Source organism: Cottoperca gobio, chromosome 1, assembly GCF_900634415.1.
Source record: "Cottoperca gobio chromosome 1, fCotGob3.1, whole genome shotgun sequence".
Classification (NCBI taxonomy): Eukaryota; Metazoa; Chordata; class Actinopteri; order Perciformes; family Bovichtidae; genus Cottoperca; species Cottoperca gobio.
In genome coordinates, this window is record NC_041355.1 from 24,548,214 (window position 1) to 24,562,089 (window position 13,876).

The following is a 13,876-nucleotide window of genomic DNA, read 5'->3' on the forward strand; positions in this document are numbered from 1 at the left end:
ATGATAATAATATATACATTAAAAATAATTAAAAGCATGAATAAAATTAAGTTACATTTTTATTTGATAGCGTCTATGCAATTTATTATAGTTCCAATACAGACGATGAAACTGATCTGCTACACAAAGAGTTTATAGCTATTGCAAATGTCCCTAATTGGGCTTTCACAGGTACAGTGTAGTTAAAATATACAGCTTCCTCTCTCTTCTTTATAAAAAACATTACCTTTTTATTTATCCTTTTACTCGACGGGTGTGGCTACACGTTTTGACTAATAACCACAGATCAATATAGACATGCTACACATCGTTAGATCAAAGAGACTGAGCTCATTTTTAAACAAGTAAAATACATTCTGGTTTAAATAAACAATTTTATAGTATTTTCCATCTTTGCTGAGTGAAAGGAATTGAAGGCCTGTCTCGTATAGACACCCGTCACAAAACTAGGCTGGTTGAGTTCATGGACTGAAGCAAATAAAAGCCCAGGCTAATACTCACAATACTCATATGTGTGTATATATACATATATAATAATAATAATAATATAATAATAATAAGCTTTATTTGTATAGCACCTTTCATACAAGAATTGCAGCCCAAAGTGCTTCACAGCAAAAACGTAACAATTAGTACAAGATTAGACAGAATAAGAGCATTTACAGAACAACAGGGGTATTCAACTAAAATTCTAAGAGGTCCAGTTAGAGAAATTTTCTGCGAGCAAAGGTCCAGAGCATCATAATGTCTAACCTGGGTTATGAATTAGTGTGATGTGTATATATATATTGAAGTAGCCTAGTAGCTGTATCAACGTCTGCACGTCATCAACTGACTGTCAAATCTAATTAAGAAAGTACAATTTAAAAACACTTTGACAATATTTATTGTCACTTAACATTGAACTATATATATATATATATATATATATATATATATATATATATATATACACACACACACACACACACACACACACTGTAGATATGTATGATGTTCTTCTCGGGCTGCATTTAAAAATAAAATTGAGAAAATAAATAAAATTGTGCATCTTAAAATAAAGTGCTTAATCTTAGAAACATAAAATAAAGTGTAGCAGCAGCTTGAGTTTCCCTTTTTCTTTAACTGTTTCACATCTTGATTTAACAGTCTCAATGTTAGAATAAATCAGTCTCAACACATTTTAACAATTGAACAGTTTAACTCAGACTAGCACATCCTAGGTTAAACTGTTCTCTGTGGCTGATGATGCTGACAGATGGCCTATTTGCGTTATTTTGTCACAAATCAACATCATATTGGACTCTGAGACTGCTTATTTTCTGTGCCCTCAGTTCAGACTTGAGTGGATATGTTTGGTCAATAACGTTGTGCTTTGTCTCATAGTGTTGTTTCACATCACCACTGTTAATGAGCACCACGGTCTCTGAGCATATGAGACGCTGGTGTTGTGCTCCAGTGGGAAGGATGAACATGAATGAGTCCATTCTGGGTTGAAAGCTCTGTTGACTTTTCTCTTCTTGGAGAGCGCCATGAGTAGTTATTGTTCTCTACCTGTCTGCCGCTCACTCGTCTCAACTTCAGTGTTTCTCTCCCTTTCTCCGTCTTCTCTCCCTGTATCGCTAACTCGTCTTTCCGTCTGTCACGCACCTCTCGTCTCTCATCTGTCTGTATTCAGAATCGCAATGTTTGCGGGTTGGAATGCACAGATTTGATTGGCTGCGTAGCATCACGTGGGTAGGCTTAACTCGCATGTAATTGGTCTGTGAGTTTCCTGAACCGCTAAACCAGTGCCGTAAAAACGAGTGCGGTGATTCTCTAGTTCACTCCTCTCCTTTCCTCCCCTCTGTGTGTGTGTGTGTGTGTGTGTGTGTGTGTGTGTGTGTGTGTGTGTGTGTGTGTGTGTGTGTGTGTGTGTAGGTGTGTGCAAAGCGCCGCCCTTCGTGATACAGAGCGGAGCGAATGTGAATGCGCAAAGCTAAAAAAATATCCGGGTCTGGGTCCGGACTCGGACTCGGACCGCAGTCCGCCTGTTAGTGACCCCTGCAGTACAATAATCACAGTGTTGATGTAAATGAGTGTGATTAAAAATAGTATGAAATAGCAGAATTAAAATAGTATAACAATAGCAGAATTAAAATATATGTTTATATACATATATGTATATATATATATATATGTAGCTTAAAACTTTTTTTGTTAGGCACAGTTCAAAATGACATATTGGAAAATTATCATTTTCCACGATAAATATAGCCTACAGATGTCTCGCCGCAGCACGGATATGAAGTGTGAATCTTGCAGAACAGATGGACGATAGTGTCATTGTGGGAGTCACAGAAGGCACAGTTTAAACCAAAATATTTTTGGGATTTGACAAAAAAGGACCTAACCTTGTAGCATCAATGATTGTTTTTAAATGAGATTTTTATACTGACAAAAAAGAATGACACAGCTGTCTGTGAAGTGATGATGAACAACAAACTGACGTCATCAGGAGGCGACTCTCGCACCTCAAGAGCCACAACATTCTAAGCACATAAAATAAGGCAGACAGAGTGAGAGAAACACTCAGCAGTCACATATCAGAGTGTGGATCTGTTCACGCCCGTGCACCGCAGCAGCAGCAGCAGCAGTAGCCGCCTGCCGCGCGCATCTGTCCGTACAGGAACTGACAGGCAGAGCTCGCGATGATGGCGGACTGTGTTGGCTTTCAAGCGCAAATCGCCTCGATTATAGAGATATTGGCCAATTCGGCAGTGGCGGAGATCTGCAAACTGGTGGACGATGGCTACGCGGCGCTGCGCTCTCAGATGGACCAGGAGCGTGAGAAGAGCGAGAAGGAGAACAATGCCCTGCGGCAGAAGCTGCGAGAAATAGACGTGAAGATGCGGAGCTCCGAGAGGAAGATGAGGAGACGGAGTCAGAGGGAGGAAATGCACGCCGTTAATTTTAGGCCACCCGAAGGTAAATAGATGGAGAAGGCAAGAGGCAGGGCTGCAGCTGGCCTGCTGCGTTGCACCATCACTGCCACATGATGTGTGAAGGAGTCATGACACAGACATGACCTCATACAGTAATATGCTTATTAATGAGTTGATGCATTCAGTCTTTGATGAATATGAGACCATGCAGTAGCTTCTAGTGGCTGTCAGTCTGTTTCTATACTGCTCTAACTTCTCCAGCTGTGCTGTCATAACTGAGCACACACACTACTGTGCTCCACTGTGGAGCTCTGCATCTTACAGGCACACATTATATCACACCTCACTGCACCATGTGGCAGGCTGGCCTTAATGACAGTTATACTACATTTATATGCAGATAGTTTTGGTCTCATTTGTCCAAATGTGGAGATATCCTCATGACCCCTCTACTAACCCCTATTCCTTCCACTCTGTTTAATGTGTACAGTTTTCTCCACTGGAGAAGCTGGCCTCTGTTTGTCTCGGTAATTTTAGTAAACAGTAATAAGCACAAAATAAAATAATGAAATTCATAAAACTAGATTTTGATAAGGTTTAAAACAAAGCCTAAAAATCAGGCAATAAAGCAGGAGCCACCTTTAAATGATAGGTTTACATTTTTCCTACTAGTCAAACAGCAGTCACATGTCCACATGCACATTGAAAGTGTTATTGTCCTTCCTGTTCATACTGATTGCAAAGACATCCCTTTTTAAAGTAAAGTAAATTAAGTGTAATAGATGGAGGACAATATCTACAGTCCTCGTTCTGTCCTCGTTCATATTAGCTTCAAATGAAGCTAATATGAGACTTGTACAGTCTGAGTTAGACTACCACCTCCACTTGAGCTCAGCGAGGAATACAATAGTTAATGTTTCTGGTTCAGTCTCATGGCTCTCAGCAGCCTTGTTTACAGCAGCAGCAGGCAGCTCTTTTCAGTGACAAGGCTCTAATGAAACAGACAGACACAGTTAGATACTAGCTGGTGAACATCCAGATATTTCCCTCAGGAGTTTGCAGAGACCAAAAACAGCTAAAAGAGAGTAAATATTGTAATAATAATAATAATATAATAATAATAAGCTTCATTTGTATAGCACCTTTCATACAAGAATTGCAGCCCAAAGTGCTTCACAGCAAAAACACAACAATTAGTACAAGGACAGAATAAGAGCATTTACAGTACAATAATCACAGAGTAAATGTAAATGAGTGTGAAGTACCATTAAAAATAGTATTAAAATAGCAGAATTTAAAAATAGTATAAAAATAGCAGAATTAAAAAATAGTATAAAATAACATTGGAGATCATGCCTCGTTTCCGTATCTGTGCCGTACTTAACGACCCTCCTGCGGAAAAAACACATTCATCACACCATTCTTGTACACTTTTTAAACTATCAGAGCCATATTTTGAAAAATGAGATCAACAATGGGCCCATGTGTCCCTTCAACTGGTTTACTCCCTTTGCTACCCATTCTTGGTAGTCTTCCCGTTTCATAAACAAACCTCAGTTTGTTACATTTTCTGAAATAATGTAGTAATAAAGTAATGACATTCATCAGGTGGACGCAAACACCACTCCTAATGAATTGCTCTGTGTCTTCATAAGTTGTTTTGAAGACAATTCTATTTATATAGCACAGTATCACAAATCACACATTTGCCTCGAGGGGATTTACAATGTGTACAACATATAACACCCTCTGTCCTGAGGCTTTGATTCAGATAAAGAAAACCTTCCTCAAAATAACGTTAACTTGGAAAAAATGGAAGAAAGCTCAGAAAGAGCTACTGCTGGAGGATCCATGATCCAGGGTCGGACAGACCGACAGGCCGATAACCAATATTTGCAACCAACATACATTTTCAGTAAAAATTAAAATCACACAAACTCCTACACAAAACTTAGTTTAAATGCCTTCAAGGGTATGTTTGATTAAATGCTGCAAAAGAGAACTTTTACTGCAATTTTACGGGTGGAAAAAGCCAGCCCTGCCACTTTCATCTTTTTATCCAAAGTGTTTGAGAGATCGCGCTCTTGTCGCGCCTGACTTTACTAATCAACTAAAACCTGTGCACTGCAATAACAATGTTGATGAAGTAGTGATTCCTTTTAGCAGTAAGCCTGACTGACTAAAGGTCCTGTCACATATATCCGTATGGCGGAAACATATAAAAAATAGCTCACAATTTGTCAGAGTCCAAATACGTCCAACTTTTCAGCGGATCGGATCAGAAAAGTGAACATATACAGATACGCATGTCTAACCTATTGATAGCGTATCACTTACTTATACAAAACATATCAGACGAATGCATAATGTATACAAAATATCAGCAATACGCTGGTGTACGTTGATATAAGGTAAGGCATAAGTAGTATTCGTTAAGAGCACGCTGTGTTACGCTGGGGTGCGTTGTTGAACGCTGAGTCTGTGAAAATGTTTTGAGCGTGTTCAAACTTTACGGACGTACCCAACGTGTGCTTCATAAGTTATGCAGATGTTACACATAAGTTACGTTACGTTAGACATACATGAATACGTTAGAGGTACGTTACGTTTACGTTGGCTGACGGTGAACCCTACAGCCAATTTATTGATAACGAGTGGATAACCTATTCTTACCCTATGTTAAACTTATGCCGGACGACGGAGTAACTTATTAAACGGGTTTCTACAATACAGATAGCGTTCAGCTAGCATTTTGGGAGCTTATTGGGGTTTGAATATAGTATATAGGGTCCCTGTGAGTAGCTCATCCTCACTTCTTCACAGGACGTCTTGATGAACACATCAACCCATCATCAGCGAGCATGGAGGCTGCTGAGAGGCTGCGACGAGAGTACATTCTAGGCTACATTCTAGTCTATCAGCATGACGTGAACCAAATGCCACTTTTCCAGCTCCGCTCTGATACGTTTTGTATAAGTAAGTGCTACGCTATCAATAGGTTAGACCTGCGTATAATAATTTGTTATGTATAAGTCAGCTACAACACCGCTGTGAAAAAGTTGGACGTATTTGGACTCTGACACATTTTGAGCTACTTTTCATATACGCCGGAATATGTTTCTGCCATACGGAACTGTGTGACAGGGCCGTATGTCTGCCGTGTTCGGCGTATCGTCTGCGTCCTTCAAACGATCACAACTTACCCTTAATTTATATCAACGTACACCAGCGTATTGCCGTATGTTTGGTATACGCCGGCATTTGTTTCCGCCATATGGATATGTGTGACAGGGCCTTCAACTAAACAAAGTCAAAACAACCTTTCTGACCTTTCAATCGGATGTTGTGGCGTCCTGGAAAAAAAGGGTGAAGCAAGTCAATCTTGTCCCTTGGACAGATCATTAATGGTTCAATGTGTAAGATCTGCCAGAATTTAAACTTAACATATTAAAACAATGAACTAACATTATCAACAGAGTGTGAAGAGGTAACAGTGTTGACGTTATGTCAAAGACGTCTCTGTGTTGTGTTGCAGCCAGAGGTGATCAAATAGTTTATGCATTCCTCCAAAAATCCACTACTATCTCCAATGTTTTTAAAGCATTGAGCACTGAGTTTTTCTGACTGCACTAAGTCACCAGATGGTCAATCTCCCACCTGTAGGCAGACTCATCCCCACAAGAGATGAGTCCAATGAGGGTGGTGTAGTCCGCGAACTTCAGGAGCTTGACGGACCGGTGCAGCTGTTGGTGTACAGGGAGAGCAGAGGGGAAAGAACGCAGACTTGAGGGGAACCAGTGCTGATGGTCCAGGAGTCAGAGACATGTTTTTCCAGCTTCACATGCTGCTTCCTGTCAAAGAGGAAGTCTGTGATCCACCTGCAGGTGGTGTCAGGCTCGTGCAATTAAAGGCGGAGCTGAAGTCCTGGCATAGGTTCCTGCCATGTGGAGGGCCATGTTGACTGCGTCGTCTACACACCTGTTGGCTCTGTAGGCGAACTGCAGGGGACCCAGGAGTGGGTCGAGAGGTTTTTCAGGTAGGACAGGACAAGGCGCTCAAAAGACTTCATAACCATAGAGGTCAGGGCGACGGGGCTGTAGGGGGTAAGTCCTGTGATCCTTGTCTTTAGGGAAGGGGGTGATGGTGGAGGTTTTGAGGCAGGCTGGTATGCATGTCTCTAGTGAGGTGTTGATAATATCTGCATACACTGGAGACAGCTGTCACATAGCTTAATAGTATCTTTAAGATCCTCTCCTTTGTCCTTGTGTATTAATATCCTACAGGCCTTATACCCCATGGTAATGGATGGTAAAGGGACTTTCATTTATATTGTGCCTTTTTAGTCTTCTGACTAAGCAAAGCGCTTTTTGTTACATGTTACCATTTACTCATTCACACACACATTCCTACTGATGATACAAGGTGCCAAACTGCTCATCATAGAATCTAATGCTCATTCACACAAACTCATTTAGGGTTCAGTATCTTGCCCAAAGACACTTCGACATGCGGACATGCGATCCCGGAGGAGCCAGGAATCGAACGGCCAACCTTCAGATTAGTGGATGACCTCCTGTGACACAGCTGCCCTATCTTCATTTCCATATTCTGTTATGTTCTGTAAACATCTTGAGATCTTAAGATCTTGTGCCATAAATCCATTCTTAGTTTCTACATGTATAAAAATACTTGAATAGATGCGTAGCAACCCTAAGCAGTGTTGGTGCACTCTCTTCTCCCTTTAATTGATGGTTAGATGTATGCTAGTATATGTTTATTATACTACTATATCACTACATTTCCCCTCCGTCACAGACTGCCAATCGGATAATATGTTTTACATAAGAACAGACCAATCAAGATTAGAAATGAGATAGCATAATATGACAGTTTGAAGCACTCTGAAGCTATAGGAGCTCATTCAGAAGCTAAGGAATAACTTTGAAGAGATAGTAGTTAATGCTAAATTATAACGCAGACAAAGTCCTGTGGACAACACTTGCTCAGTGTTCTGTGCTATTTTTTCAGGAGCTGACGACCAACAGCCTATGGTGCTGCCTCTTCCTGCTGCCTCTGAAGACAAAACCCTCCATCTAATTTCAACGGTAAGGATTAATCAGCAGAATGTTTCTATTGAGTCTACAGATTCACAGGGTTTTACGGTATGTAAGGAATCCCTTCTTCCCTCTAATTCAGAGGCGAAAGACACTGCTGAGCATAGACTGTATGAAACATTGATGTACCCGTAGCATTCTAAAGAGCCGTGGATGCTAGCCGTTGCCATCTTGGCAGTGGTAACTAATGGTGGGCGGATCGATCTAAAATATCGATGTATCGATACCAATGTTGGTATCGATATCAAGTTTCTCTTCTCTACGTTCAGTACACAACTCCCGTTAAATCATCATGGTTGTGCATGTGCAAACACCGCTCCTCTCACTCACTTCGCTCATGCTCACTCTGCCCCCCTCCCCCTCCTCCCCTGCTATACTGTGAGTGTTGCCGGCATGCAGTCACGTCACTCAACAGTGCACTGCTGGCTGCATGATGGCAGAGAAGAAGAGGAGCACCGTTTGGTGTTATTTTATAGCTGCAGACCAAAATACTGCAAGCTGCGATGTTTGCAGAAAACAAATAAGGTACTGTGGCAACACCACAAATTTATACAAACATCTAAAAACACACCCAAAAGAGAACTCCGAGCTGCAAAGTAAACGGAGGGAGGAGGAGGGGAATGCCCAAAACACAAACAGACCCCCGGCACTGAGACAGAAGTCACTGGCAGAGGCCTTTCAAAAAAAGTATCGGTATCGGAATTGGTATCGGTAACGGAATCGGTATCGGAATCGGCAATACTGGCCCTGTATTTACTTGGGCCTGCATTTTGCAGTATCGCCCACCCCTAGTGGTGACTCCGCCAAATCCCGGCTAATTCAAAATGGAACAAAGAGGTGGATCGTCAGTGGAGCTGAGACCAGCCGGGTGATGCAGCAGAGCAGACGGCTACTGGCAGGAAAGTAAATTGGACAAACATACCAGGGTTTCCCCGGCTACTTCTTTGAACAAATCCGGCAAAAAAAACCCCACTAAAAACTTGCCCTAATATATTAAACTATTTGAAAACAACTGGGAGCAAACACCACCTTCATCCACACTCTACCATGCCACGATAGAGCCAGGTCTCTGTAAGATGTGGGCACAACTGTCTCAGACGGTGCCGGGTTAGCCTGAGTCTTATTTCATCCATCTTTTCTCCATGTTATACGACCAGACATCAGCCAGGAGCAGGCTGGATAGTGGAATAGCCTTAGGTACTAGCTGGGTTAGCTTAGCTTCTATCTCTGCTCTCCTCCCTCCTACTGGAGCGGTCACTACACCTCTGTGGCTTTTGTGTGGTCTGGCTAGTGTATAAATCTGCATACGCCATGGTCGCTAAATGTTAAATTAAATCTCATAAGTGCAAATATGTCTATGTCATGTTCCATCTGCTTTTCATTGTTTAACAGCAGGAGGAAACCAATGTGTTGCCACTGGTGAAGCAGGAGAAAATGGAAAGAGATGACTGCAACCTGGACCTCAAGGTTGAGGTCAACATCAGGGCAGAGTGTGGGCTTTCTACTGGTGAGTGTGGCTCTGAATGGTTTCAATGTTTACAAAGCAAAATATGCTGATATAAGGTTTACACCTTAGATGATCAGTCAATCTTCCACGTTAATACACCTTTATACACAGCAGACATTTTTGTTATAAAACAATCTAAACTCAATGTTCACCGAGTAGTTTTTTTTGGCCTTGATCAGGTGAGCTGTTTGATTAGTTTATTTAATTCACCGAGCTGTGTGCACCTCCGAATGAAGTTATGAACCAAGTAGGGGTGGGCGGTACACATATTTCATCATCACAAACTGCTGCAGATTGTATCCTTGTGGTGTCCATACATACAGCATTGCTACTGCTAGCCCTCAACAGATAATTTTGAGGACCACGCTGCTGACGGTTTATTGCTCTCTTTTTCTATAGTACTGGTCCAACAGCGTCTACGCTGCGCAAAGTGTGTCTTTTTTTTCAAACTCTTCATGTGAGTTAGTATGTAAAAGGTTATGTCAGCATTCAGTTTCTTCAGGCTGGTAATATTTGTAGTTTAAAAGATCACATATGATGTGGCACCTTTATGTCAGAGGTGAAAAAACTTAATAGAACAACAGATATGTGATGTTCAAGATACAGATTTTTCACTCACAACTCAAAACAACAGCATGGCTGTTATTACTAACTTTGAGAATGAATCACATTACAGTAACTCATTAAGATATGTTTTCTTGCATTGCCAATAGAGTTGAAAAAAAAGTAGAATCCTGTTTTGAAATGAATGTCTCTTTTAATTTTGTAAAACTGTGATATAATTGCGTCACTGCAAAAAACAAAATACAAATACAAATTTTAGGTCATATCGCCCACCCCTAGAGCTAAGAGACGACGGCGTTTGGTTTTCCTGAGTATCTGGGACTATACAAAGCAGCAATAGTGCAGCAATAGTGGTTATTTTGTTTATGGACGATGAAACGTTGTTGGTAACTACACAGAGGTAAGCCCCTCCTACTCTCCAGCCACTAGCGCAACTGACATAAATAAACTGGTTGTGAGTTCAATACAAGGGCTGTCAACATTGTGCCCCTGAGCAAGGCACTTAACCCTGAGTTGCTCCAGGGAGACTGTGTCCCTGTAGTTAGTTCACTGTAAGTCGCTCTGGATAAGAGCGTCTGCTAAATTACCTGTTGTTGTACTAAACACTAATGATGCCGCAGTCAAACTTGCGTTTGGTGTGAACACAGCATAAGGATCGACCAAATATCAGCTGCGATATTCAGCTGTTTTACGACCGGAATCTTTATTTTTAAATCCAATTGCTGATAAAATATATAAATGCGCTGGCCAGGCCTGTCTCTGTCTGCAGTCATCACTCCGTCGCCTCGCTCAATGTCCAGGAGGAGTTTGTTGTTGTAACTTGAGCAAACAATGTTTCCCACCCAAATTTCCAAAGCCTGATAAGAGTCCTGGCCTGAAGACATCTACATGCCAAAATTGACTCATAGTCATAGCGCCACCTACTGGCAACTGGAAGTTACAGGTTGTGTACTTTTACAACCTCCTCCTCGCAGATTGAACAGACGCGTTGGATTCTTCGTAGAGAAGATTGAGTTTTCGTTGAACGGCGTTGCTGGGCGGCGCTTTCTGCATAACAAAAGAAACCATTGTAACTCGACTCCTCATGGTCAAATCTTTTCCAAATTTCACACGTCAAAGGCCTGAAGACATATACATTCCAGATTTGAATAATAGTCATAGCGCCACCTACTGGCAACAGGAAGTTACTTTACCATGGCTTTCTTCTTTTAGCTGGCTAACCAGATCACATGATTGGGATTGGATTTATTTCAAATTTTTGATTTCCCTAAATTGATACTGTTCCTGTCAACCCTCATCACACCTTTCTGTCTGGCTTTATAAAATCCAACAGAAATAATGTTTTCTGATTGAATCCCTTTTGATTTTATCTTTTTTTCCTTTAACTCCACTCACTCTGTGTCCCTGTGTCCCTTTGCCTGTCTGTCCGTCTTCAGCCATGGAGCCCAGTGAGGATCCCCCCCCAAGTGAAATTGTTCTTGACACCAATGTCACCAACATCACCTCCTCCACCACCCAGCCCACCTCTTCTCCCACTGATGCCACAATGGACCTAACCTGCAGGTCTCGAGCGAAACGCAAAGCCACCATGCCTCTGGGCAACAGTTTGACAGTCAGCAGTGCAGGAGTCACGGCCCCCGAAGCCCCTTGCAGGGACCTTGGAGAGAGCCTAACAGACGGTGATCTGAAGCCAGAGATCCAGACAGATGATGCTACAGAAGATGAACTTCATACCTCCAAGCTGTCAGCCCCTGTAGTCTCAGATGAGCCCAGCCCCGACCGCCTCAACAGTCTGGGCCTGGACCTGGCCTGGATGCAGGAGAGGGTCAGCCATCTTGGTGCAGCATATGCAGTAGCACAGCTGGGTTTAGGGAACACAGAAACCAGCCACCCTTCCGCCTCCTTCACCTCGCAGGGAGGGGGAGACAGTCTAGATGGCCCTCCAACCATGCTCTTCACAAGTAGCGCTCATGAAATGGCTGCTTTTGCTGCCTCCTTTGATATGGCCGCTGCCGCTGCTGCTGTCGTAGCTGCACCACCTCCTCCTCCTACAGCTCCCTCTGCCACCACGACCAGCCAGAGGCGGCTTTACAGGAGCGGCGCTGCTATTGCTAAAGAGCCTGTGGTGTGCGCTGTGTGCGGACGTGTCTTCCCCAGCGGAGCTGCCCTAGAGCAGCACCAACGGGTGCACACAGGAGAGAGGCCCTACTCCTGCCCCCACTGTGGAAAAGGCTTTGCCCAACCCAACAACCTGCGGGTCCACCTCCTTATTCACACTGGGGAGAGGCGTTATCGATGTACGCTGTGCGGGAAGAGTTTTCATCTCTTCCAGCCACCTCAAGAGGCATCGTACAGTCCACACGCAGGAGAAACCCTACAGCTGCTCACGATGCGGACAGTCGTTCAGCCAAATGTGTAGCGTTCGCAGACACCGGCAGCAGTCCCAGTGTGGCCTGTAGACAGACCAACATTCTTTACATGGGAATTCTAGCATCTTATTAGCAGCACAAACAAAGAAGCAAGCTGTATCCTGTGATATCATGGCACGTAGAGTTGATATTTGTCCTAGATCATAGCAGTAATATGTGAATTCTGTGGAGGAAAGGATTTCCCCTAAAGTCCTCTCAACCTTATCTTACTCCTTGTTTCAAACTGAGAGAAGATCACAGAGTAGACTGTAAAAGAGTGCCTGATACAGTGTTGATAACACTTTATACATCAATTTGTCATTGGTCTGTTTGTGTTTACATAGCTAACACCACGGTGTACCTGCACTGTCCACTGATCACCTTGTGAAACAGGATGAACAGAACCATTTCTATTTTTTTTTTTATAGAATTTATATAACGAGATGAACTTATAAAATTGACTTAAAATACATTTAAATCCTCAGACGTTAATCACGTGTTAGAAACAAAAATCTATTATTGCCTTATTCTACTGTGATTTCTAAATCCAGATTCAAATTTCCAGACACTTCCAGCTTTTGTTGTTTTTTTAGGACAGCTGGCTTTACAAGATTTAATTTCTCACACTGCAAAGTGCAATATCAAAGGATGCTGAGATGTCTTGGTTATCCTAGCTCATTCAAACAGGAAACAGCTACATATTACAATTCCAAAGCTGTCTTAGTGGCATGTTGTATTTTATGTCAACATATGTAGTGTACGTATCACTTACTTATACAAAACGTATCAGAGCGTCTGGCCAACGGAGCTGGAAAAGTGCCATTTGGTTCACGTCATGCTGATGCTGGAGAACAGCTAGAATGTACTCTTATCGCAGCCTCTCAGCATCCTCCATGCTCTCTGATGATGGGTTGATGTATTCATCAAGACGTGCTGAAGTGAGGATGAGCACTATATTCAAACCCCAATAAGTCCCCAAAACGCTAGTTGTACTGTAGAAACACATTTAATAAGTTACTCCTCCGTCAGGCATATGTTTAACATAGGTTATGAATAGGTTATCCACTCGTTATCAATAAGTTGGCTGTAGGATTCACCGTCAGCCGACGTAGCCTATATCTAACGTACCTCTAACGTATTCACGTATGTCTAACGTAACGTAACTTATGTGTAACATCTGCATAACTTATGAAGCACACGTTGGGTACGTCCGAAAAGTTTGAACACGTTCAAAACATTTTCACAGACTCAGCGTTCAACAACGTACTCCAGCGTAACACAGCGTGCTCTTAACAAATACTACTTATGCCTTACCTTATATCAACGTACACCAGCGTGTTGCAGATATTTTGTATACAC

At 42.3% G+C, this 13,876-nt stretch overlaps 1 protein-coding gene across 1 annotated transcript; it reads left to right on the forward strand.

The window, feature by feature from the left end:
• The first annotated feature begins 2,589 nt into the window (after positions 1 to 2,589).
• Positions 2,590 to 13,382, forward strand: LOC115009298 (zinc finger and BTB domain-containing protein 34-like). The gene is made up of 4 exons (XM_029433210.1): positions 2,590 to 2,967; positions 7,953 to 8,029; positions 9,431 to 9,545; positions 11,546 to 13,382. The coding sequence occupies exons 1-4, from the start codon at positions 2,691 to 2,693 to the stop codon at positions 12,526 to 12,528; spliced, it is 1,452 nt and encodes a 483-aa protein (XP_029289070.1). The 5' UTR covers positions 2,590 to 2,690; the 3' UTR covers positions 12,529 to 13,382.
• Positions 13,383 to 13,876: the final 494 nt, after the last annotated feature.

What these genes read in the sequence shown, in the direction of transcription:
- LOC115009298 (XM_029433210.1), top strand. Translation starts at nt 2,691, where the DNA reads ATGATGGCGGACTGTGTTGGCTTTCAAGCGCAAATCGCCTCGATTATA. An exon ending in TAATTTTAGGCCACCCGAAG is followed by an intron (nt 2,968 to 7,952) that starts GTAAATAGATGG and finishes CTATTTTTTCAG; the next exon opens with GAGCTGACGACCAACAGCCT. An exon ending in AGAGTGTGGGCTTTCTACTG is followed by an intron (nt 9,546 to 11,545) that starts GTGAGTGTGGCT and finishes GTCCGTCTTCAG; the next exon opens with CCATGGAGCCCAGTGAGGAT.